Source organism: Carcharodon carcharias, chromosome 18 (assembly GCF_017639515.1).
Source record: "Carcharodon carcharias isolate sCarCar2 chromosome 18, sCarCar2.pri, whole genome shotgun sequence".
Classification (NCBI taxonomy): Eukaryota; Metazoa; Chordata; class Chondrichthyes; order Lamniformes; family Lamnidae; genus Carcharodon; species Carcharodon carcharias.
The window spans coordinates 101,661,867-101,685,679 of record NC_054484.1 but is presented as its reverse complement, the minus strand read 5'-3'; the positions used below and the strand labels follow the sequence as shown (position 1 = coordinate 101,685,679).

The 23,813-nt window shown below is 43.5% G+C and overlaps 1 protein-coding gene across 4 annotated transcripts in view; it reads left to right on the top strand.

Moving 5' to 3' along the window:
• Positions 1–23,813, top strand: part of sh3kbp1 (SH3-domain kinase binding protein 1) — a 261,064-nt gene that overhangs the window by 71,823 nt on the left and 165,428 nt on the right. For all 4 annotated transcript variants that reach the window (XM_041211025.1, XM_041211026.1, XM_041211024.1 and 1 more), the window contains one exon: positions 11,239–11,362. In XM_041211025.1, coding sequence (XP_041066959.1) covers positions 11,239–11,362 — 124 coding nt within the window. The remainder of the gene's footprint in view (positions 1–11,238; positions 11,363–23,813) is intronic.

Sequence of the window (23,813 nt, the reverse complement as noted above, 5' to 3'; positions counted from 1 at the left end):
TTTCCTGTTTAATGCCATTCCCAACATCACCACTACAGTTTGGGGGTCTATATACAACCCCCACTAACATTTTTTGCCCCTTAGCATTTTTCACCTCTACCCATACAGATTCCACATCGTTGGAGCTAATATCTTTCCTCACTATTGCATTAATTTCCTCTTTAACCAGCAATGCAACTCCACCGCCTTTTCGTTTTTTGTCTGTCCTTCCTAAATACTGAATACCCCTGGAGGTTCAGTTCCCATCCCTGGTCACCCTGCAACCATGTCTCTGTAATCCCGACTATATCATACCTGTTTACTTCTATTTGCGCGGTTAATTCATCCACTTTATTGTGAACGCTACTTGCGTTAAGGCACAAAGCCTTGAGGCTTGTCTTTTTAACATTACTTGTCTTGTTTTCACTATTTTTCACTGAGGCCCTGTTTGATTCTTGCCCTTGATTTCTCTGCCTATCACTTTTCTTATTCCTCTTTCTGTCTTTTGTTCTTGTCCTTAATTCCCCCCTCCTCTGACTCCTTGCATAGGTTCCCATCCCCCTGCCATTTTAGTTTAAACCCTCCCCAACCACTCTAGCAAATGTTCCCCCTAGGACATCAGTCCCGGTCCTGGCCAGGTGTAACCTGCCCAGTTTGTATTGGTCCCATCTCCCCCAGAACCGGTCCCAATGTCCCAGGAATCTGAAATCCTCCCCCTCACACCATCTCTTCACCCACGTATTCATCCGATATATCCTGTGATTTCTGTTCTGACTAGCATGTGGCAATGGTAGTAATCCTGAGATCACTACCTTTTTGAGATCCTACTTTTCAACTTACTTCCTAACTCTCTCTATTCTGCTTTTAGGACCTCATCCCTTTTTTTTACCTATGTCGTTTGTACCAAAATGTACCACGACCACTAGCTATTCACCCTCCCCCTTCAGAATGTCCTGTAGCCGCTCTGAGACATCCTTGACCCTCGCACCGGGAGGCAACATACCATCCTGGAGTCTCATTTGCAGCCACAGAAAAGCCTATCTATTCCCCTTACAATTGAATCCCCTATAACTATTGCATTCCCACACTTTTTACTCCTCCCCTGTGCAGCAGAGCCAACCGTGGTGCAACAAATTTGGCTGTTGCTGCTTTCCCGAGAGGCTGTACCCCCCAACAGTATCCAAAGAGGTACATCTGTTTTGCAGGGGAATAGCCACAGGAGATTCCTGCACTGCCTGCCTAGCCCTCTTGCTCTGCCTGGTGGTTACCCATTCCCTTCCTGCCTGTGGACTCTTAGCCTGTGGTGTGACCACCTCTCTATATATGCTATCCACGATGTTCTTTGCCTCGCAGGTGCTCCACAATGTCTCCAGCCACAGCTCCAGCTCCGAAACCCGGGCTTCCAGGAGCTGTAGCTGGAGACACTTCCCGCACACGTGCTGGCCCTGGGCACTGGAAATGTTCCCAACTTCCCACATAGAGCAGGAGGAGCACACCAAAGCTTTGAGCTCTCCCGCCATGACTTAACCCTATAAAATAAATTAAACCTTTTGGAAGATACTTAATAAATAATATCAATTACTGTAGGGCCCATCTTCCCTGCTCCTCGTTGTTATAGAATATAGCTCTCACAAATGATCAACCTCAAAATAAGAACTTAAAAACTATAAGTGATAAAAGTAGTAAATACTTACCCGACCGTACTCATGGTACTCACCTCTTTCCCTCCTCACTGAACTCCCTCAGTCACCTCTGCTCTCCCAGCTCCTTTTCAACTCCCTACTCCTCTCGCGCTCCTCTTCAACTCCCGGCTCCTCTCCCGCGCCTCCTTAACACCGGACTCCTCTCGTGCACCTCTTCAACTCCCCGCTCCCCTCGCCCTCCTCTTCAACTCTCCGCTCCCCTCGCCCTCCTCTTCAACTCCCCGCTCCCCTCGCCCTCCTCTTCAACTCCCCGCTCCCCTCGCCCTCCTCTTCAACTCCCCGCTCCCCTCGCCCTCCTCTTCAACTCCCCGCTCCCCTCGCCCTCCTCTTCAACTCCCCGCTCCCCTCGCCCTCCTCTTCAACTCCCCGCTCCCCTCGCCCTCCTCTTCAACTCCCCGCTCCCCTCGCCCTCCTCTTCAACTCCCCGCTCCCCTCGCCCTCCTCTTCAACTCTCCGCTCCCCTCGCCCTCCTCTTCAACTCCCCGCTCCCCTCGCCCTCCTCTTCAACTCCCCGCTCCCCTCGCCCTCCTCTTCAACTCCCCGCTCCCCTCGCCCTCCTCTTCAACTCCCCGCTCCCCTCGCCCTCCTCTTCAACTCCCCGCTCCCCTCGCCCTCCTCTTCAACTCCCCGCTCCCCTCGCCCTCCTCTTCAACTCCCCGCTCCCCTCGCCCTCCTCTTCAACTCCCCGCTCCCCTCGCCCTCCTCTTCAACTCCCCGCTCCCCTCGCCCTCCTCTTCAACTCCCCGCTCCCCTCGCCCTCCTCTTCAACTCCCCGCTCCCCTCGCCCTCCTCTTCAACTCCCCGCTCCCCTCGCCCTCCTCTTCAACTCCCCGCTCCCCTCGCCCTCCTCTTCAACTCCCCGCTCCCCTCGCCCTCCTCTTCAACTCCCCGCTCCCCTCGCCCTCCTCTTCAACTCCCCGCTCCCCTCGCCCTCCTCTTCAACTCCCCGCTCCCCTCGCCCTCCTCTTCAACTCCCCGCTCCCCTCGCCCTCCTCTTCAACTCCCCGCTCCCCTCGCCCTCCTCTTCAACTCCCCGCTCCCCTCGCCCTCCTCTTCAACTCCCCGCTCCCCTCGCCCTCCTCTTCAACTCCCCGCTCCCCTCGCCCTCCTCTTCAACTCCCCGCTCCCCTCGCCCTCCTCTTCAACTCCCCGCTCCCCTCGCCCTCCTCTTCAACTCCCCGCTCCCCTCGCCCTCCTCTTCAACTCCCCGCTCCCCTCGCCCTCCTCTTCAACTCCCCGCTCCCCTCGCCCTCCTCTTCAACTCCCCGCTCCCCTCGCCCTCCTCTTCAACTCCCCGCTCCCCTCGCCCTCCTCTTCAACTCCCCGCTCCCCTCGCCCTCCTCTTCAACTCCCCGCTCCCCTCGCCCTCCTCTTCAACTCCCCGCTCCCCTCGCCCTCCTCTTCAACTCCCCGCTCCCCTCGCCCTCCTCTTCAACTCCCCGCTCCCCTCGCCCTCCTCTTCAACTCCCCGCTCCCCTCGCCCTCCTCTTCAACTCCCCGCTCCCCTCGCCCTCCTCTTCAACTCCCCGCTCCCCTCGCCCTCCTCTTCAACTCCCCGCTCCCCTCGCCCTCCTCCTAAGGGGTTACCTAATTGAGATGTACAAAATTGAGAGACCTAGATAGGGTAGACAGGAAAGACTTGTTTCTCCTAACTGAGGGGTCAATTACCAGGGAGCATAAATTTAGGATGATTGGTAGAAGGATTAGAGGGGACATGAGGAAAAACGCTTCCACCCAGAAGATGTTGGGCATCTGGAATTCACTGCCTAAGTTGGTGGTTGAGGCTGAAATGCTCAACACATTTAAAAGGTACCTGGATCTATGTTTGAAGTGCTGTAACTTGCAAAGCTACAGACCAGGTGCTGGAAAGTGGGATTAAAATGAGCAGCTAGTGTTTTCTCTTTTTGACTGGCGCAGACAAGATGGGCTGAATGTCCTCTTTCTGTACCATAACTTTTCTATGATCCTTTGGTTCTGAAAGGTGAAGGACAGATTCTCAAGAGAAAAACAACCCAGAATTGACAGAGTAAGAGAGCCATTATAACTCCAATTTATATATAGCTCTTGAAGACCTGTGTATGTAACTCTATTCAAAAAGTCGAATCTACAATGTGAAAATCCTGTAAGTGTTGAACTTCCTGTAACACTTCCTGCATCATGCTTTGTCAATTAAGTTCCTGTTTTAAAGCATCCTTCCATTCATCTTTTGTTCTATGTTCCTTCTTTTCCCTCTTGTTTTGGTGTTTTTTTTTGAGGAGACATTTGGGCCAGGCAGAACAGAGAGGCTCACTTAGGGAGGATATGATTAAGTGGGGAAGAGCGGGGTGCACTTTTAGTGTGAAGAATAGAAATATGGTTCTAAAAATAGAAATGTAATATTTAAATTTAAATGAAATAATAAAGTTGGTAAAAGGTAATAGGAAATGTAAGCAGAAAGTCAAATTCAAGCCTCCTTTGTGTTCTTGTGGAATTTATTGGGATCCATTAGTTTGTGTTCTCTGCCTTAGCTGCTTCTGTGCAATTCTTCTAAGTAGTGCCAAGAAGTCCTTGGTTTTATGTTTCATCTGAAAGATGGCACCCCTAACAGGGCAGTAGTGCCTCAGTATTGCTCGTAGTGTCAGCCTAGCTTTTGTGCTCAAGCATCTGGAATGGAAAAAGCCCATGACCAACTGACTGAGAGACTACCAACAGGCAGGGAAAACACCCACAACTTTATATCAGTGTCCTTCAAGAAATCTTGTGGATTTAAGTTTTGGGGAGAATGTAAAGATAAGAATATCCTGGAGATCCTACTTGTTCTATGTTTTCATGGCCGCATATGAGCTTAATGTTTATCCCATTTCTATACTTCTTTGCTGCACCCATTAAAACATTCCATTGGGGAAGGGGGAAGAATTGTTGCCAGGGCTGACCTGATCTTTGATCTAGTTGATCTAAATCAGTTGACCTACTCTAGCGTTACACTTATCTTGTCCTGAGAGGAGTTGTAACCAAAGTAGTATCACCATGTGGTTGGAAACATTTTGTAAAATGAAAAATCTTCATTAGAAGCTATCCAAATGTTAAGGAATGAAGTGGGGGGGGGAGTGCTTTCTAAAGAAATTGCTTGTTATATCCTTTTTCCTCTTTCGGCTGAGCTTCATTGTATAAAACTTCATTTGTAATCAGTTGATTCCTGTTCTAATAGAAGCCAACAGAGCAAACGATCTTGATATAGCAGTACTGGAGGAAATCAATTTATTTTTGTCAGCTGAGCAAAATTAAATTGCTTTCTCTCATTTGGAGCACTGTGTACAGTATTGGTTACCTTGTTTAAGGAACAATGTAAATGCATTGGAAGCATTTCAGAGAAGAGTTACCAGACTAAACCTGCCCATTCCATGAGGTAAGGTTGGACAGGCTAGGCTTGTATCCACGAGTTGAGAAGAGTAAGAGGCGACTTGATCGAAACATATAAGATCCTGAGGGGACTTGACAGGGTGGGTGTGGAGAGGATGTTTCATCTTGCGGGAGAATATAGAATTAGGGGTCACTGTTTAAAAATAAGGGGTTCCCCATTTAAAACGGAGATGAGGCAAAATTTTTTCTGAGGGATGTGAGTCTTTGGAACTCTCTTCCTGAAAAGGCGGTAGAAGCAGAGTCTTTTAATATTTTAAGGCAGAGGTGGATAAATTTTGGTAAGCAAGGGGGTAATGGGTTATTGGGGGGTAGGCGGGATGCAGATTTGAAGTTACTGTCAGATCAGCCATGATCTTATTAAATGGCAGAGCGAGCAGGCTCAAGGGGCCGAATGCCCTACTCCTTGTTCATACGTTTGTATTTCTCCAACTTTTACCTAAGAATGAGCGAGAGAGAAATGAATTCTGTCTGCTAGATCAGTGGATTACGAGTTTTTCTTTTAAGCAGAGGATTAAAGCAAATCACTAGCAAAATGCTTCAGAATGTCAGTATTTAGTAAAATAGCTGTTCATATTATCACTGGTATTTCTGTTATCAGTCTCTGGGAGCTTGAAGTCAATAGCAGGCCTGAGTACTTCATTTCCAGTGAAGGCTAAATTGATTCTGATTTTGTCTTTTTGTCTTGCGGAAGATGTCCTACTGGGACAATAATGGCTTTGTCATTTGAAATTAGGCGATCTTCACTCCATTACTTATTGCAGTGTTCAAAAGGCAATGGTAAGAGATGAAAGCCAAACCTAAACATTAGGAAGGAGAGTTTTATATTGGTTTGAAAAGTATGTTTGATTTTGATGCAGAATCCCATTTTTATGTAAATATAGATACTGGTATTTACCTTGGTATGCAATTTGTGTTGAATATCATTCTTATTACCCTAGTTTTGAAACCTCAGGGAAAAGAAGCATTAATAAAGATTCGAAGCTTAAGAGTCTGTTAACTCTGCAATAAAACTAACAGTTTTGGTTGTTGATATCCTAGCAGTGAATGAAAAACATGTTTTCACTGAGATCAAATGCTGCCTGAGCTTGAACTACTTGCTACAAATTTTGAGTTTGTTGCAGAGACTTCAAAATATGTCTGTCAAATAGTAATAGAAAAGCATTCAATGTGTTGTGCATCAATGGGCTTATAATCTTATTGGACACTGTTCGGGATAGGAAAGAGAGGCAAACTCAACTTTTATCATCTCGCCATCTGTCTGAAAGCAGAGGTTTTTTTAAGTTTTAAAAATAGGCTGTGGCGTGTTTCCCCAAACCATCAGCTTGTGTGGTCTGATTTTATTTTAAAAGTAACTTGCATCAAACTCCCTATGATTAACTCAGAAGGATAGTTTATTCACACATTCAAACCCCTGGGAAGAGAGGGGGATTTGGGGGTGGGGTGGATGTATGTATGTGTACACACGCTCTCTCGCACGCACACGCTCTCTCGCGCGCACACATCCCTCCCCATGTCAGCAAAAAAGAATAACGTTTGATTTCTTTCGTTGCTGACATTCCATATGCAGTGCTTAGAGTAAAGCTTTCCCATACTTGGGGCAGGATTTTTGGACCCCAGTGGGACCCGAAAATTCATTCCTAATAGTCAGATGCGCTTTCCAGCAGAAGTCACTGGATAGCTGCCAGTTGACACCAGAATCCAAGGTCTTGCTGATCTGTGTAGCTCAGTATCATACTGGATGATAAATTTAACTCCCTGGGCCATGGGAAAACTTGCACTGTTGGCTTGCAGTCTGCTGAGAATTTTAATACTTCCTAAAGCGGGAATCCTCATGATTAGCATAGCCTTCTCCAGAAAATCCTTTTTTTTTTTAAAAAGAGGATAGATTTTCACGAGGATTCCTGCTTTAAAAAGTATTAAAATTTTCCTGTAAAAATTTGGAAAGTTGCTCTTCATATTTGCTGAGCTGCATTATTGACACTGAGATTAAGTAATAGGAAGTCCAAGAAACCAGGTTTTTCAAATTAACTCCATGAATTTAACGAGCTTAGCATTAATGGATCCTCCTCTGTGGTGTAAGTCCTTTGATCCCATAAACGATTACAGATGAAAGATAGAAAAATTGAATTAAGATTGTTTAGAATCAGAGTTTAGTTTGTTCACAATGGGCTGAATGGCCAATTCCTGTGCTATAAATACTTTCATCAGCTTTTCAGTTTTATGGAAAATGTTTTGCGTTCTAACTGACGGTTGAAAGCTTCCCAGTTGTACAGGATTTTGTATCCGGTGGTAGCACTGGTAACTTCTGTTTTGAAATGCTGTATGAGCTTAAGGCCCACTCCAAAGGCCTGAGCACATAACCCTTCAACGTCTGCTGTGTACTGAAAAAGTGCTGCAGCATTGGAGGGTGCTGTCTGTCAGCTGAGGCATAAACTGAGGCCCTGCTGCCCTCCCAGTTGGGTGTATAAGATTCCATGGGTCCCTTGAAGAAGTACAGGTTGAATGTGCACCCCATCACAGTGAAAAATTCGGTAGTTCAGATGGCCTCAAGAAATTCCTTTTGTGGAAAACATGAGAAGTTAGTACTAAAGAACTTTTCACCTTCAAACACACTCCAAGGTCTGAGCTAACATCTAGAAATTGTCTACGCTTAATCTGAAAAAAATGACCTTGGGTGCATTGAGACTCAGCAGAGCCATTGTAAAGCACAGCATAGCAATTGGAGGTTCAATGGTTTTACTTCAGGTCCTTCCTTGGAAATATATTGCCGTTCCTTCACTGTCGCTGGGTCAAAATCCTGGAACTCCCTTCCTAACAGCACTGTGGGTGTACCTGCACCATATGGACTGCAGCGGTTCAGGAAAGCAGCTCACCACCACCTTTTCAAGAGCAACTAGGATGGCAATAAGTGCTGGCCCAACCATCAAAGCCTACATACCCTGAATGAATTAAAAAAAAAAAGCAGATCCCCTGAGGATTTGACTCCAAATATCCTAACTGAGAAATTATGAACTTAGCAACAGTGGTCTGGTTCAGGTGTCATGCTGAAAGAACTGTTGGGCAAGTTTTATTCACCAGAAGGACCACACAGTGGCTGAAGCATGACATTTTGTAAAGTTGGCTCCTGCTCCTGTCCCTGATGAGGAACAAATGTAGTCTGCAGTATGATGACATGAAGCACTGGTCTATGCACTGGCCTCCTGCTCGGTATACTGATCTAAATGGTTTAACATTGTTCCTATGGAGCAAATCCTGAGGGTAAAGTTTCTCTACCGAACTGGGAGAATCTTTTATTTTTGCCGGTAAAGACACCCTTCTATGTGCACTATATTATGCGTTGCAAAGAAAACATATCCTTTTAAGAGCTGCCCCCACCCCACCCTGTCTCCATCCCCCCCAAATAAAAAGCATCAATTACAGGCTTTTCATGGCTGTCATAGACTACAGTTCCTCACTTTCAAACAATATTCTAGCTAGAAATCCTTCCGTAGATATGGGGTGTCATATCTGTACGTGCCAGGTATTTCCATTCCCATCTGTGATCTGGGTTGATGGTAGTATTCAGAAAACCCAAGCCCAATCAGAAGCATCATATTGGATGTATGGTATCTTGAGACAATCATGGGATTGCCATCTTCGTCTTGCAATCGCAATTCTGTTATTCACCCAAAGATTTTAGGACACACTGATGGTGATAGTGTTGGTGGTAGTGGTAGTGTCACAACAGGGGATCCATAATTACTTCATTTGTATGTGTGTGAATAGTTCATGTGAATCAACAGGTTCCACTCTATTTATTTTGCTGATCAATCCTACACTAGACCTTAAAAGCACATTACCAGAGATTATCCATATGTTTCCAAAGTATAGTTAATAACCAGAAATTTTTAAAAAAATCATACCTCTGTGCCATCAATATTGGAATGTTAATGGAAGTTTTTCTGGTCCAAATGCAAGGGTCCAAGTTATATATACTAAAGACATAATTTTGACATTTCCCCCAACATCCAGGCCTTTTAAAAATTGCACGAATCAGGATACAAAAACCTGTATGTTGTTGCATTGGAGATATGCTTCATGAGAGGCTAAGCTATCAGTCTCCTGAAAATCAGGGAGATAGCTCTTAGCTCATTGAAAAAAGTTCCAGAAGCAACCAGAGCAAAAATTAATATTCTTGGAAACCGTGTTTCACAAAGCCTGACAGGAGCTTTTTCTGCCTCTAGTTTGGTTTACTGCACTCTGCTGCAAAATAAGTAATCAGAACGTGATATTTTATTCCAGAAAGTCAGTTGAAGGAAAAAACTGGAGCCAATCTTTACGCACTTGTGAAGTTATTTAGAGTTGTACATTGCAAGCATATGCCTCCTAACCAACAACCATGGTTTTAGTCTGTGCCTGCTTATAGGGGCTAATGTTAATGTCCACTACCTCCTTATAATTAAACAAAACTAATATAAAATTGACAATGCATTAGTTTCAAGTTACAGTTAATGAACTGTAAACCCTGATTCGCATTTTGATAGGGTGGTTTAATTAACGTTGCTTCCTGGTTTTGTTTGAGCCAGCAAACAGTCCCATCATCTTATTCACTGACACAAACCATTTCATATATTATGGAATTACTTAGAAAGTCATCACAACTATTTGTTTCTAATGGTGCAAAAACTCATGACAAAATAGTAACTGAGCAGTAGGTATTCTAACTGAAGGATAAATGCATATTGCAGTGCTACTGACTTAGAGGAAAGAAGCCCTGGATATTCCACAGCTGCTTCCTGGTCATTGCTGTTCTTCGGAGCTCCTAATGCATATGAAAAATTCTCTCATTTAATAAGCGTTTTCTCCATTTAACTACAGTACCTAACACCTTGGCAGATCAATTCTGACAAGTAGCACATGGCTTATATTCATGACAAAAATAAAAATACCTGGAAAAACTCAGCAGGTCTGGCAGCATCTGCGAAGAGGAACACAGTTAATGTTTTGAGTCCGTATGACTCTTCAACAGAACTAAGTAAGAGTCATACGGACTCAAAACGTTAACTGTGTTCCTCTCCGCAGATACTGCCAGACCTGCTGAGTTCTTCCAGGTATTTTTATTTTTGTTTTGGATTTCCAGCATCTGAGTTTTTTGCTTTTATTTTGGCTTATATTCATTGACCTTTTTTTTTGAAGCCTAGATGTATTTCTACAATGAGTGGAGGATGCAGGAAAACATTTACTTGATATGATTATCTTGATTATCAACACCATGATCACACCCTCCATCCCTGTAAGCTGTGTAGTTTTTAAATTGGCAGTTTAACTTCAGGTCAAAACTAATTAGCATAAAGGGGGAGGTCTTATTTGGCTGGTGTGATGGGGGAGGAGTTTATATGACACACAAGTAGGAAACCATCTGCGGCAGTGTGTACTTGCAACGATGCTGCTCATTTACAGTGTCATGATATTTTGAATTTGCATAATTACCTGTGGTGATAGACTATACTTGTCTTTGGAGATTCCAAAAAAGTAGAATCTACCAGGTATATCATGTATAAATCCAGAGCTACCCTTGAGAAGGTGGCCGTGAGCTGCCTTCTTGAACCACAGCAGTTAATATGATTTAGATAAACTCTGTACTGTTAAGGAGGGGATTCCAGGACTTTGACCCAGTGACAATGAAGGAACTGCAATTATAGCTCTAAGTCAGGATGGTGTGTGGGAATTGCATGTGGTGCTGTACTCATGCATCTTCTACCCTGATGATCTAGGAGGTAGAAGTGGCAGTGTTGGAATGTACTGTTGAAAGAGCCTTGGTAAGTTGCTGCAGTACACCTGGTACATGAAGTGAAATTGCTGTTATGCAGTTGAGAAATTGGAATAACATATATTCAGAATTGTTCCATCTTTATGACCAATGTCTACTCGAGGTGTTTGGAAATAGCAAATACTTACATTGTTCTTCAAATTAGGGCCAACTTTCTGTAAGCTAGGAATCAAAATTGACTAATTTCTTCAGCTGGATCAGTTAGTAAAAGCTTATCATACCAATTAATTGCTCCAGGAATGTTTGTTTGGAGGAGTACCCAAATTATTATCATTACAGCTATTTCAACATGAGTAATAGCAAATGCAATGCAAGTATAAATGACGTTCTTTTTGTTGTTTATTATAGGAAATAAAGAAGGATGTTAAGAAAGAAAGCCAACCAGTGAAACCTACAGAGATGCTTGGGGATGACTTTTCCAATGGCAGCTTGCTATCTTCAAACGATACGACTCTTAAAAATCCTAGAAAAGGTAAACCTGCGATAAACACAATTACTTCTCTCAGTGATTAGGGCACCTATTCAATAGAAAAAAATGTTTTAAGTTGAATAAACAAAAACTCAATCCTACGAAGTGTTTTAATATCGATAGTTGCTGCAGAATGCAGTGAACCATGTTGGTATTGAGGGTGGCAATGTGTCCTTTAATCTGTTGCATTCAATTCAAAGCCTTTTATAATCCAGGAATAAGAGAACCATGTGAACATTGGAATTCTAAAATAAAACTAGAACATATTAGAAATGCATCATAGATAAATGAGCATCTGAAAGAGGAAAAATTGCTCCTCTGGTGGGATCGGTTTCAGCAATTCTCTTTTTGTTTTTTAAGATTACATCCTAATCTTGAATCACTCTAGCCATCCATTTTTATGACACCGAGTGCACAAATGCAGCTGCAGTGGCAACAGTTAGACTTGGCGGTGTAAATATCTCTATTGTTTCCAGATTAAGTACAGATGGTATTTAAATATATTGAAAACAAACAAAATCAAAAGTGTGAAGCGTCTTATTGCACTGTGTGATACTTTCATTTCTGGAAAGATTTTTTAAAAACTCTCAAGGATTTTCCTATGATTACTGCACATTTGTGCTGGCTAATATTCCACATCCTTACAGGTTTGCCTATCTCGTGCCATGCCCTTGAATCATATTCACCCAAAGGAAAAAACAGCCTTACAATCACCTACAAAGTTGATAAAAAGGAAATGTTTGCAAGTGAAAACACCCACAAGCTATCTAGACTATACTTGAATCAGGAAAAAAGGTCATAAATGCTTAATTTGTATATGAATAGAACTGCATGGAAAGCATTACAAAATCACAAACTGATTTGGGGCTGATAACTGATCATATTTGTGAAGGCCACTCTGGAATTAGAAGTGCCAGCCATATGGGTGCAATAAGCTTACTGTACATTTGTTTCCAATGGATGTTTTAAAACTCTAAATGCTGCTGGCACTTGCAGTTGGAAAATGATGTAAATAATACATTACAGAGCATGTATTCATCTTGGCCAAGCCTCCGGAACTCCTTTCCTAAGTACTCCGACCATGCTTTCTCTTCTTTTAGAAATGTTCTTAAAACCCATCTTTTTCACCAAGCTTTTGGTCACCCCAGCAAATTGTTTCCTCTACAGCTTGGTATCCACTTCCATTTTGTGTTCCTCAGGGTAGTGTGCTAGGCCCAACCACCTTAAGCTGCATCATCAATGACCTTCCCTCCATCATAAGGTCAGAAGTGGGGATGTTCGCTGATGATTGCACCTTGTTCAGCACCATTCGTGACTCCTCAGGTACTGAAACAGTATATGTCCAAATGCAGCAAGACCTGGACAATATCCAGGCTTGGGCTGACAAGTGGCAAGTAACATTCATGCCAACCAAGTGCCAGGCATTGACCATCTCCAACAAGAGAAAATCTAACCAACGCCCCTTGGCATTCAATGGCATTACCATTGCTGAATCCCCCACTATCAACAACCTGAGGATTACCATTGACCAGAAACTGAACTGGATCAGCCATATAAATCCTGGGGCTACAAGAGCAGGTCAGAGGCTAGGAATCCTGTGGTGGATAACTCACCTCCTGACTCCCCAAAGCCTGTCCACAATCTACAAGGCACAAGTCAGGAGTGTGGTGGAATACTCTCCCCTTGCCTGGATGAGTGCAGCTCCAGCAATACTCGAAGCTCAACATTATCCAGGACTAAGCAGCCTGTCAAGAAGATATAATAATGCCTATAATGTTATTGGAAATTATTTTAAAATAGATTTCTAGTGGTGTCTGTGTCTATGTGTGTGTGTCTTAATTGGATTAAAGCCAACTGGTCCAGAGGCTTTGATGTATAGAAAAGAAGTAGGTTTGAAATGTTGATTAGATAAACATAGATGTTAAGGATGCAATTTGCATTTTTAAATAAACCATTCAAAAGAATGGGTAAATATTATACCTGGCCAGAAGAAGCCAAACAACGTGTTTACTTTTTTTCAAAGCTTAGGAATAAAATTATTAGACATGGTAAAGTTCAAAAGACATAGTGATACAATGAAAATTTGCATTCAAAGAGGAAAATATGTATAAAGGAAGAGAAGGCTGTTAGTAAAGAAGGGGAGGGATTCTAAGATCTAAAGCCTCCAACCTGTAAGCCTCAAGTCGCTGCCTGTCCGAGAGCTGAAAGCAACTCATTTTGGATTCGGCTGTCCAGGGTGTGCTTTGCGAGGGGCCTGTTTAATTTGTGTGTTTTACTGTTGCCTTAATAGAGACGTAACTGCGAGTCAGATTAATTAGGGTTTATCTTTTAAAGTTTTATCGTAATACTTTGTAGACATATGTATGTGCTTATAACTTTTTATTTAATAAATGTTTAATTTAGTTTTATAAAAATCTTGAGACTTGGTGGTCTTATTATAACTGAATTCAAAGCCTGCGTCTCAAAACATACAAATAGCGAAATTTGTTTATGACGTTTGTTTCAAATTTTCCTTTGGGATTTGAATGACTTGGGATTTGAATGACTTAGCCTTTACTATCGGCTGTGTCATAATACAGCCTGCTTGATTGGCACCCTATCCACAAGCATTCACTCCCTCCACCACCAATGTACAGTAGCAGCAGTGTGTATCATCTACAAGCTGCACTGCAGAAACTCACCAAGGCTTCATCGACAGCACCTTCCAAACCCGCGACCACTACCACCTAGAAGGACAAGGGCAGCTGATATGTGGGAGCACCACCACTTGTAAGTTCCCCTCCAAGCCACTAATCATCCAGACTTGGAAATATATTGGCATTCCTTCACTGCGCTGGGTCACAATCCTGGAACTCCCTCCCTAACAGCACTATGGGTGTACCTACCCCACAGAGACTGCAGCGGTTCAAGAAGGCAGATCACCACCATCTTCTCAACAGCAATTAGGGATGGGCAATACACGTTGGCCTAGCCAGCGAAGCCCACATCCCTTGAATGAATATAAAATATTTTTTGTGGAACTGAGATGGAAAACTCTTTCCTCATTCTAATTTGTTAATGATATAAGTTGAATTTTCAAAGTAGACACACTTCATAGATGGGAAGAGAGCACAGGAAAGAAGTGGTGGTGACCTTGCGCATTTTGGTATTCACCTTTTAGGAAATGGTGGTTAAAAGTTTAACGCTGAGACAAGCGACTTGAAGAATACAAGAGTTGAGTGACTATTTAAGAAAGTTGGTATTGGTGAGAGTGAGGTGGGATTACAAAGTAAGAGATAATGGGGAGTTGGAGGTAGGGGAGTAGAATCAGTGATTGGGGGGAGGAATGGGAGCTGCTGGTAACTCCTCTCCAACAACCCACAACATGCCATCCATACCTACCCCCAAAAGGAAAGAAAACAAGAATGAGAGATGCAATAAGAAAAGCTGAGGAAAGAGAACAGGAAGAAGTGAGACAGCCTTCCTGGGATTTACAGTGGATCTGAGGGAGACAGTGGAGAGCTGAGGAGCGCACCATTTCAACTGCTGTGAGCCAGCAGTGAATTTTATATATCAACTGTGACATCGCAGGAAACTAGTAAGTTAATAGGTGGCCATGTGCTTAGTGCACAATGCATTAGTAGCTCGCTTAGGACAGGGGAGTTGAGGTATATTGATAAATAGAAAGAACTAAAACTTTAAAATGAAACAAAATAAAATCACCTAAAACACATACATGTGTAGTTAAACATATAACTTTTAGTTGTCAGTGATACTAGCATTTAATGAGCACAGTAAGTTGTAGTATACATAGCAAATACTCTAAGTTAAAATAATTAAATTAACTAAGTATCATAAGTAACAATGCCAAGACAAGTGTTATGCTGCAGCTGTGAAACGTGGGAGCTTTGGAACACCAAGGTGATTCAGGACAAACATGTCTTCAGAAAGTGTAAGCAACCAGAGGAATTCTCAATCAGGATTATTGACTGGAAGCCGAACTGCAGACATTGTGCAACATAAGGGAGGTGAAGAAATACTTGGATACTTTGTTCCAGAAGGTGGTCAGACATCTTAGATTAGGGTCGTCTGTTTTGGTCAATAGTGAGGGACAGGAGGATGTGATCATGAGTGAGGCAGGTAAAAGGACAGAGCAGGCACTAGTGGAGGAGCCTCAGACTTTGCAGTGGTCAAACAGGTTTGAGGTGCTCACAAACTGTGTGGAGGAAAGCGAGGTCTGCAAGATGGATGAGTAGGCTGGCCAAGGCACCATGGTACAGGAAGCCGTTTGGGTCGGGGTGGGGGGAGCAACGGGAATGTAGTCGTAGAAGAGGACAGTATAGTAATGGGATTGATGCTGTTCTCTGCAGCAAAAAGCAAGAGTCCAGAAGGCTGCATTGGCTGCCCAGTACTAGGGCTCGGGGCATCTGCTGAGATTTGGACAGGAACTTGCAGTGGGAGGAGGAGGACCCAGTTGTTGTGGTCCATGTAGGTGCTAATGACATTGGCAGGACAAGGAATGAGGTTCTGCATAGTCAATATGAGGCACTAGGTGACAAATTAAGAAGCAGAACCTCAAAGGTAATCATCTTTGGATTATTACCTGAGCCATGTACAAATTGGCATAGAGCAAATAAGATTAGACAGATGAATGTGTGGCTCAAAGATTGGTGTGGGAGGTGGGTTCTGGTTGGTGGGGCACTACCACTGGTACTGGGGTCTGTACTGTTGGGCTGGCCTATACCTGAACCAGGCTGGGATGAGTATTCTTGCAAATTGCATAACCAGGGAAATAGAAAGGGTTTTAATCTAAATAGTGAGCACAAAGGATCAAATTTGGGAAGATGTGGTGTATCAAAGAGTAGAGACAAGGTAAGAGAGAAAGATATTCATATGAGAAATGATAAACAGACCATAATAGGAAGGGTCAGTGAATACAAATTTAAGAGCAAACCAACAGATAAGGCTAACGGTTACAAAAGTAATAAAAAAGACAGAACTTAAGTCTGTGTATCTGAATGCACGTAGCATTCAAAACAAAACAGATGAACTGAGTGCACATAGAAATAAATAAATACAATCTAATAGCCATTATAGAGATATGGCTACAGGATGGCATAGACTGGGACATGAATATTGAAGGGTATGTGACTTTTAGCAAGGATAGGAAGTTAGAAAAAGGTGGTTCTGTTAATTAAAGATGGCTTTAATACAATAGAGAGGGAAGACCCAAGTTCATGAAATCAGGATATGGTTTGGGTAGAGATATGAATGATGAAGGCAAGAAGTTGCTTGTGGGAGTGATGTACAGGCCCCCTAACAGTAATCATATGGTAGGACAGGGTATCAAAGAAGAAATAGTGGGAGCTTGTCAGAAAGGTACAACAATTATTATGGGGAATTTTAATGTATATATAGATTGGAAAAATCAGATGGGCAAAGGTAGCATAGATGACAAATTCATAAAATGTTTTCAGGATAATTTCTTAGATCAACATGTTCTGTAGCCAACCAGAGAGCAGGCAATACTAGACCTGACATTGTGCAATGAGATAGGATCATTTAATAACCTCACAGTGAAGGCGCCCCTACATAGCAATGATTTATAATATGATTGAATTTTGCATTCAGTTTGAGGGAGAGAAGAGTGTGTCCAAGACTAGTATTTTAAACTTAAATAAGGGCAATTACGAGGGCATGAAGCAGAGCAAGCGAAAGTAAACTGGCAATTTAGGTTAAGGGATAGGTCAATAGAGATGCAGTGGCAGACATTTAAGGGAATATTTCAGAATACACAGGATAGATACTTTACAACAAGGAAGAAAAATTCCAAGGGGAGGATCCACCATCTATGGTTAATTAAAAATGTTAAAGATTGTATCAACCTTAAAGAAAAACTGAAGCATAACCTCCCTACTTTTATATTCAATTCCCCTTGCAATAAACAACAATGTTCTATTAGCTTTGCTAATTACTTGCTGCACTTGCATAATAACCTTTTGCGATTCATGTATTAGAACACCTGGACCCATCTGCATCTCTGAGCTCTGCAATCTCATCATTTAGATGATATGCATTTTTTATTCGACCTTCCAAAATGGACAACCTCACACTTTTCCACATTATACTCCATTTGTCTAGGTCTGTCTAGAAAATAAAAACCCTTGTCACTGTTAGCTTTTTAGCCATTCACCTTAAAGCAGTATCTTCTGGTTCTTGTTCCTTTTGCCAATGGGAATAATTTCTCACTATCTACTCTGCCTAGAAACCAGTGTTAGTGTCTGATAGCAAGAGTAATTTCTTAATTGTTAAAATGGCACAGAAGTTGGATCAGTTGTTGACAATGCAGAGGTTTGTTTTGCTGTAAAAAATGATTCACTGCAACAAGTTGGAATTTAGTAAAATCCTTGACTGTAATTAATTGGTCATTAGTTTTCTATATGTTCCTTTTTCCACTGTCAGAAGCTACATATACAATCAGCCATCCTGGCTTATGCTAACATAGATCTAAATCATAAGATTTAGATTCAAATTCCAATCTGTGGCTTCAGCATATATTCTAGGCTGAAACATCAGTGGAGTGCTGCATTGTTCAATACATTCTTTTGGATGTCTATCTACCTGGTTCCATCTGCCTGTTAAGGTAGTCACAAGATATCCCATGGCACCATTTAAAGAGGTGGTGTCCTGGTCTACACTAATCCCTCAACAAAGACCAAATCAGATTATCTGGTTATTTTTCTGTTTGCTGTCTGAAGGACCTTCACTCTGCACTGCTGCCTTTGGCCACAAGACAATGACTATACTTAAAAAGTATTCCTTTAGCTTTGCAATACCTTGGGATGTTCTGTAGACCTACAAGATGTTATATAAGTACAAGTTTGTTTGTTCTTTTCAGTTTTACTTTTTTTTTTGTATGTACCAGTACCCCTCTCTATTGATGTGGATGATGCTCGTCTTTGGTAAAATTCCAAAGTTCTGTCATTGCATGGAGTGTTGGTACAGGACTGTACTATGTCTTGAAGATTTTATGGTTTTTATTTTTAAAGTGGGTAAAGATCCCCAATTTTTCAAAAAAAATTGTGCTTAAAGTAAGTTGAGATAATTTGCAGGAATTGGTGTCAAACATGAGTTGAGAACACAAAGCTGATTTTCTAGAGTAAACATACATTTTATTCTTTTCTTGAACTTGAGCTGGAGATTTTGACAGCTTTTAGCTTGAATCTTTTGTGATTATATGGCCAGACTGTTCATTGGTGACTTGTGGTACAGTGACACTGACATGTTTTTATCAATGTAGAGTGGTATTTGTTAAGTAATGGTACAAAAAGTAACAGTGTAGCTCTAGAAACAACCAAATGTACTAAAGCCATGGAAGTAAGCCATTCCAAGTTGCTGCCTCGCATTGATTTGAGTTTGCACAAAATGCATTATAATCTTTGCTTTTATTTTTCCCTGATTCAGTCAGCATTGCAACATCAGCTCATGAGGTTTCTTATATTTTCCCCCTTATCTCACTTAACCTATTAATTCAAGGTGTTTGACACTTGGGTGGCATTATGGCACAAAATGAGAAACTTATCGAGCCATCTGCACAGAGCGCTGTTGAAGAAAGAGAGGGATGATTTCAAATCTGTTTAATCGGTGACTGCCTTGTAGAAATCTCTGGTCATAAAATTGAGCTAAATCTGAAATATAGAGCGGAATTTTCCGAGCCTGCTGCTGGCGGGCACGAAAGGTGGCATGCGTGGAAAATATGGTGCAACCTGTTTCACGACAGCGTGAAGGCAGGTCGCGATAGTCCGCTCAGCCTGCCAATGGTGGGCCTCATTTCCCGTCATCGGTTGGCGGAGACCTAATTGTACTACATTAGCATATAATTAAAAGACCAGCTCGCCAGGTTCTTGGAACCCCGCCGTATCGTCCGTCCACGTCAGCGGGAAAGCACGCCGACGTGTTTCACAACAGCACACCGTGGGAACTGAGGTGAGTGAGCAGCGGCATTCTCCGCAGGCTTGCCCATTGTTTATAGGCCTTGGGCAGCTGGTGCCTGGCCCTGGAGGTGACTGCTGGGGTGGGGGTGGGGGGCAATTGCTGGGCAGCCTCAGAGGTGACTGCTGAAGATGGGAGGGGTGGGTCAAGTGCTGCCCTGGTGCTGCATCCCAATGCACAGGCAATTGAGGTTGGGGGGCAAGGTAAGCAAGGGGATTGGCCACGCATTAGTAACACCTGTATAAACTGACCATGCCTCTCCAACTAAGACCAGGCGCAGCCACAGTGATATGATTGCCCATGCAAGCAATGTGGAGGCTCCAAAGGGCCACCAAGCGCTCCATACCTTACCCCACTGCCTCCCACCCACCCACCCCCCCACTCTGTGGCACCTGCCCACTACATTCTGGCAGCAATGACCAGCACTGCCGAGGTGTAAGTATCAGTAATGTTTCCAGGGAGTGTGAGGCTGGACCATCACTGTGGTCTGAAGGCTGCACAGAGCACAGGGAAAAGGCCCTGGACTGAGACATCTGTCTTTTATTTTGTGCAGAAAGGTTTCACACCTGAGTGACAAGAACACTACTCATCAGAACAAGGAGCCACAGGCAGAGGGACATTCTTTGGAATTTATTGACAATACTGAACAGCATGTACAAATGATCAACATCTGTGGCCGTGCAACTACTTTTACCTAAATTTCCTAACCCTGCCGCTACATCTTGGTGCTCCCCGGACATCCACAGCAGTGGTGGAGGCAGCCTGCTGACTGTGACGCCCTGTCTGTGATGACTTTGGGCATCCCCAGTAGGGCCAAAACTGGGAGGGCCCTGGCCTGCTCATGGGGTCCTGTTGTGTGACAGTGACCTCCTCGGCATGTGAAGCTGGACCTGCGGGGGTCACAGGAAGATCGGATTCGGATGGGCCGGTCACTCCCAGAGTCACCGAGGTGGATGGCCCTGGAGCATGCTGAGGGCCCCCTGGCTGTCTCCATGAGCAGAAGGAGTAGCTGGAGTAAGATTGAGCTGCTCAGCACCCCTCTCGCGTACACACTGTTGGGAGGCCCACTATGGCATCAGCGATGGAGTTAAGTCCTCACAGCAGTACACGAGTGACGTTCTGAACCAAGGTTTCCTTGGTGGCCACCATCCTGCCAGTGTTGACCTTGATGCATTGCAATGCCGGCACTAACACCTCAGCCTGAAGATGGACGGACGGACTTTTCCATTGTGCCTTGAGGAGTGCAGTGGACATCCCTTTCTGTTGTTCCCTAGCTTGCCTTTGCAGCTCCAGCAACTGTGACATGACTGAATCCAGAAGTTCATCATCTGACTCAGCAACGTTCTGGCCTCCAGCAGTCTTCCGATGCTGGACATCTGGGAAGTCCCTGCCTCCACCTGCTATGGATCAGAAAGTGTGATGTTCTCACCAGATTGTGATCCCGAGGCAACTATAAAACTGGGTCCCACCGAGGTGTGTGTCTCTGCGTTGGTGAAGGGTATGGGTGAGCACTGTGATGGGACCTCAGGGAGGGTGCCTTCAGATTTCTCCTTCAGAGGTTTGTTTGGAGACCTTGGGTCAAGGACTCTGTCGGCTGTTTGGCAGATGTGCCTGCGAAAGCAGGGGAGATAATTGGTGCATGGCAGTGGTCTGTGAAAGGGGACACATCACTCTCGGCATGGTTGTCTGCTGGGTTGCACTTCTGGATCCTCACTTGGTAGAGCAGCGCCGACCTCACCATCAGCACAGGACTGGTCCTGGTCATCGCTGGCCAGTTGGATGGCTCTGTTTTTGAATTCTGTCAGAACTTTGATTTCCGGCATCCCTCCACCTGTCTGCGACCTTTCCTTCCTGTTGTGAGCTAATTTGTCCTGCATGGATAGAGGTGGGGAGAGTGTATCAGGACGCCTGCCGGGCCAGGTGATAAGTGTGTCTGGCCTGTATGGGTGGTGAGTGGTCCCATGGACAGGATGAGGACAATGATGGTGTGTGTGAAAGAGTGAATGGTGATGTCCCTTGCACTGGTAGTGAGTGAGGGCCCTGTGGATGAGTGATGGATTTGTGAGTGTGAGAGTTGAGAATGATGAAAAGAGTGACTTACCCTGGTGGAACGGAGGAGATCATTCATTCTTTTGTGGCACTGGGTGGCTGTCCTCCTCTGCAGGGCATTTGCGCTGACCACTGCTGCCACCCCCTCCCAAGCTGGGTTGGTGACATTGCTACCCCTCTCTGGCTGCAGGATGGGTAGAGCAAATCCTGTCAGGCCTCCATGGCATCCAGCAGTCACGCAAGGGACCTGTTATTGAAGAGGGCGGCTGCAATCTTTTTCCCTTTGCTGGCCATGTCTCCTGGACACTGGTGGTGATGAGTGCTTTGCTGGTAGTTGCCTTTTAATGATGGCGGCCAACGTGATGGAACAGCAGGGCGATGGTGAGCGGGCAAGTGAGAGCCTGCCCACCATGGAAACAGCGTGTTTACTGGGAATGCATAAATAATAAGGCGGGCTCGGGAAGCTATATCATGAAAACCCGCCATTTTCGGCAGATAGGACTCCAATTTGCCCACCCACTACCACAATTAGTGCATTCCTTGTAAATCCCACCTTTACATATAAGCTCCACCAAACACACAATCCATTCTTCTTTCCAGTGCTAAGTGTTTGAATCATACTGATTATAATGTCTATAGATGTTACTATTAAAACTGACTTGAAAATAGGACAACTTTGCATGTGAAATTTATTAATGACTGCATTAGTGCCACCCACAGGTGTGTTAAAATACAAAATGGTATGGTAATTCAGAAGGATGGAAACATACTTTGAATCAATGCAGCAAAATAACCCTGCAAATTGTTTTTTTTGTTTTAGTGGGATAGGGGAGAGAAAACAATTTTTTTAAAAAAAAGATGATGCTTGCATTTCGCTCCTTGATGCTGTCTCAGTTATCTTGTCAGTCCAGGCAGGCATTGAAAAGGACAATGAAGCAGAGGAATATATTGTTGGTCTTTTTTTTTAAACATGTTTATCAAAAAGAGAAAAACTTAACCCGGATCAGTGCTAAAAGTAATCACGTAAAATGCTACAATCCAACAATTTGTATAGTGACTCTTTGAAGGTAATGGTTGGATATACCTAGTTAGTGCATTTTTAATGCCCTTGCATCTGTTTCAATTAACGTGAGCATTGATGGTGTGCAGGCTTCTTTATCTGAAAAGTAAGATGTAAGGGGAAGTGATTAAATTGATGGGAAAATATCTTGTCATACATTTAACTGTTTTGCTTTCACTTAAATTTTTTTGTACATAGTTTTTCTTTCTTTGGTGTTGTTTGTGGCATTTTATAACTAATCATTAATGCATTTTATTTGTCTTTTAATCTGCATTTGGGACAAGATTGGGGATGAAGTGAGAAAATAATTTCTTTTCTCTGATACATGTAAACAAGCTGAACAGTGACCTGACCATGGAGGGTCCACGCTCCGTTGGCTTGTAACAAAGTTCCTTTTAGTTCTGATCTCTTGGCACTGTAATAATACATATGTTGAGTGTTACATCGGATAACCCTTGTCACTATTCAGCAATGCCTCCAAAACCTATGAGTGCCACAACCTACAAGGACAAGGATCAGTGCATGGGAATGCTATCTCTATCTAACTTGGAACATGTATCATCAGGTCAAAATCCTGGAACTCCCTGCCAATAACATTGTTGAGATTACCTTGTCTATGTGGATTGCTATGGTTCGAGAAGAAAGCCCGCTGCCACCTTCTAGGGGGAACTGGGGATTGGCAATAAATGCTGTCCTTCTCAGTGTCTCCAGCATCCAATAAGAAAAAAACTGTGGGCAGACCTAGAATATGATTTTAAATGCAAATGCAAATGAATTTTTAAATTGACTATCTTGCATTAAATGTAGCTGTAGCATGAAAATTTAGCTCTGACGCTTTTCTGGTTTGGCTTAAACAATTGCTAACTCGATAGATTTTGTCAAATTTAGATAGGTGCTGAGCAGGAGTAGACCATACTGCCCTTGAAGTCTGCTTCAGCATTCAGTACAATCATGGCTGAGCTTAGGCTTCAGCTCCACTTTCCTGCCCACTCCCCATATCCCTGGCAATGAGACCAAAGATCTGTCTATCCCAGCCTTAAATGTAGTCAGTGGTGGAGGATCCTCAAACCTCTGGGGTAGAGAATCCCAAAGATTCGCAACGCTTTGAGTGACGTAATTTCTCCTCATCTCAGAGTCTTGTGGGTTTCAATGAGATCGCCTCTCATTCTTCTAAGCTCCAGAGAATATAGGCCCAATTTACTCAACCCCTCATCTTGGGACAACCCCCTCATCCCAGGGACCAAGTTAGCGAACCTTTGCTCAATTGCCTGCAATGCATTAGATCCTTTCTTAAATGTGGAGATACATTTGCACACACTATTCCAGATGTGGTCTCACCAAAGCCCTGTACAATTGTAGCAAGACTTCTTTATT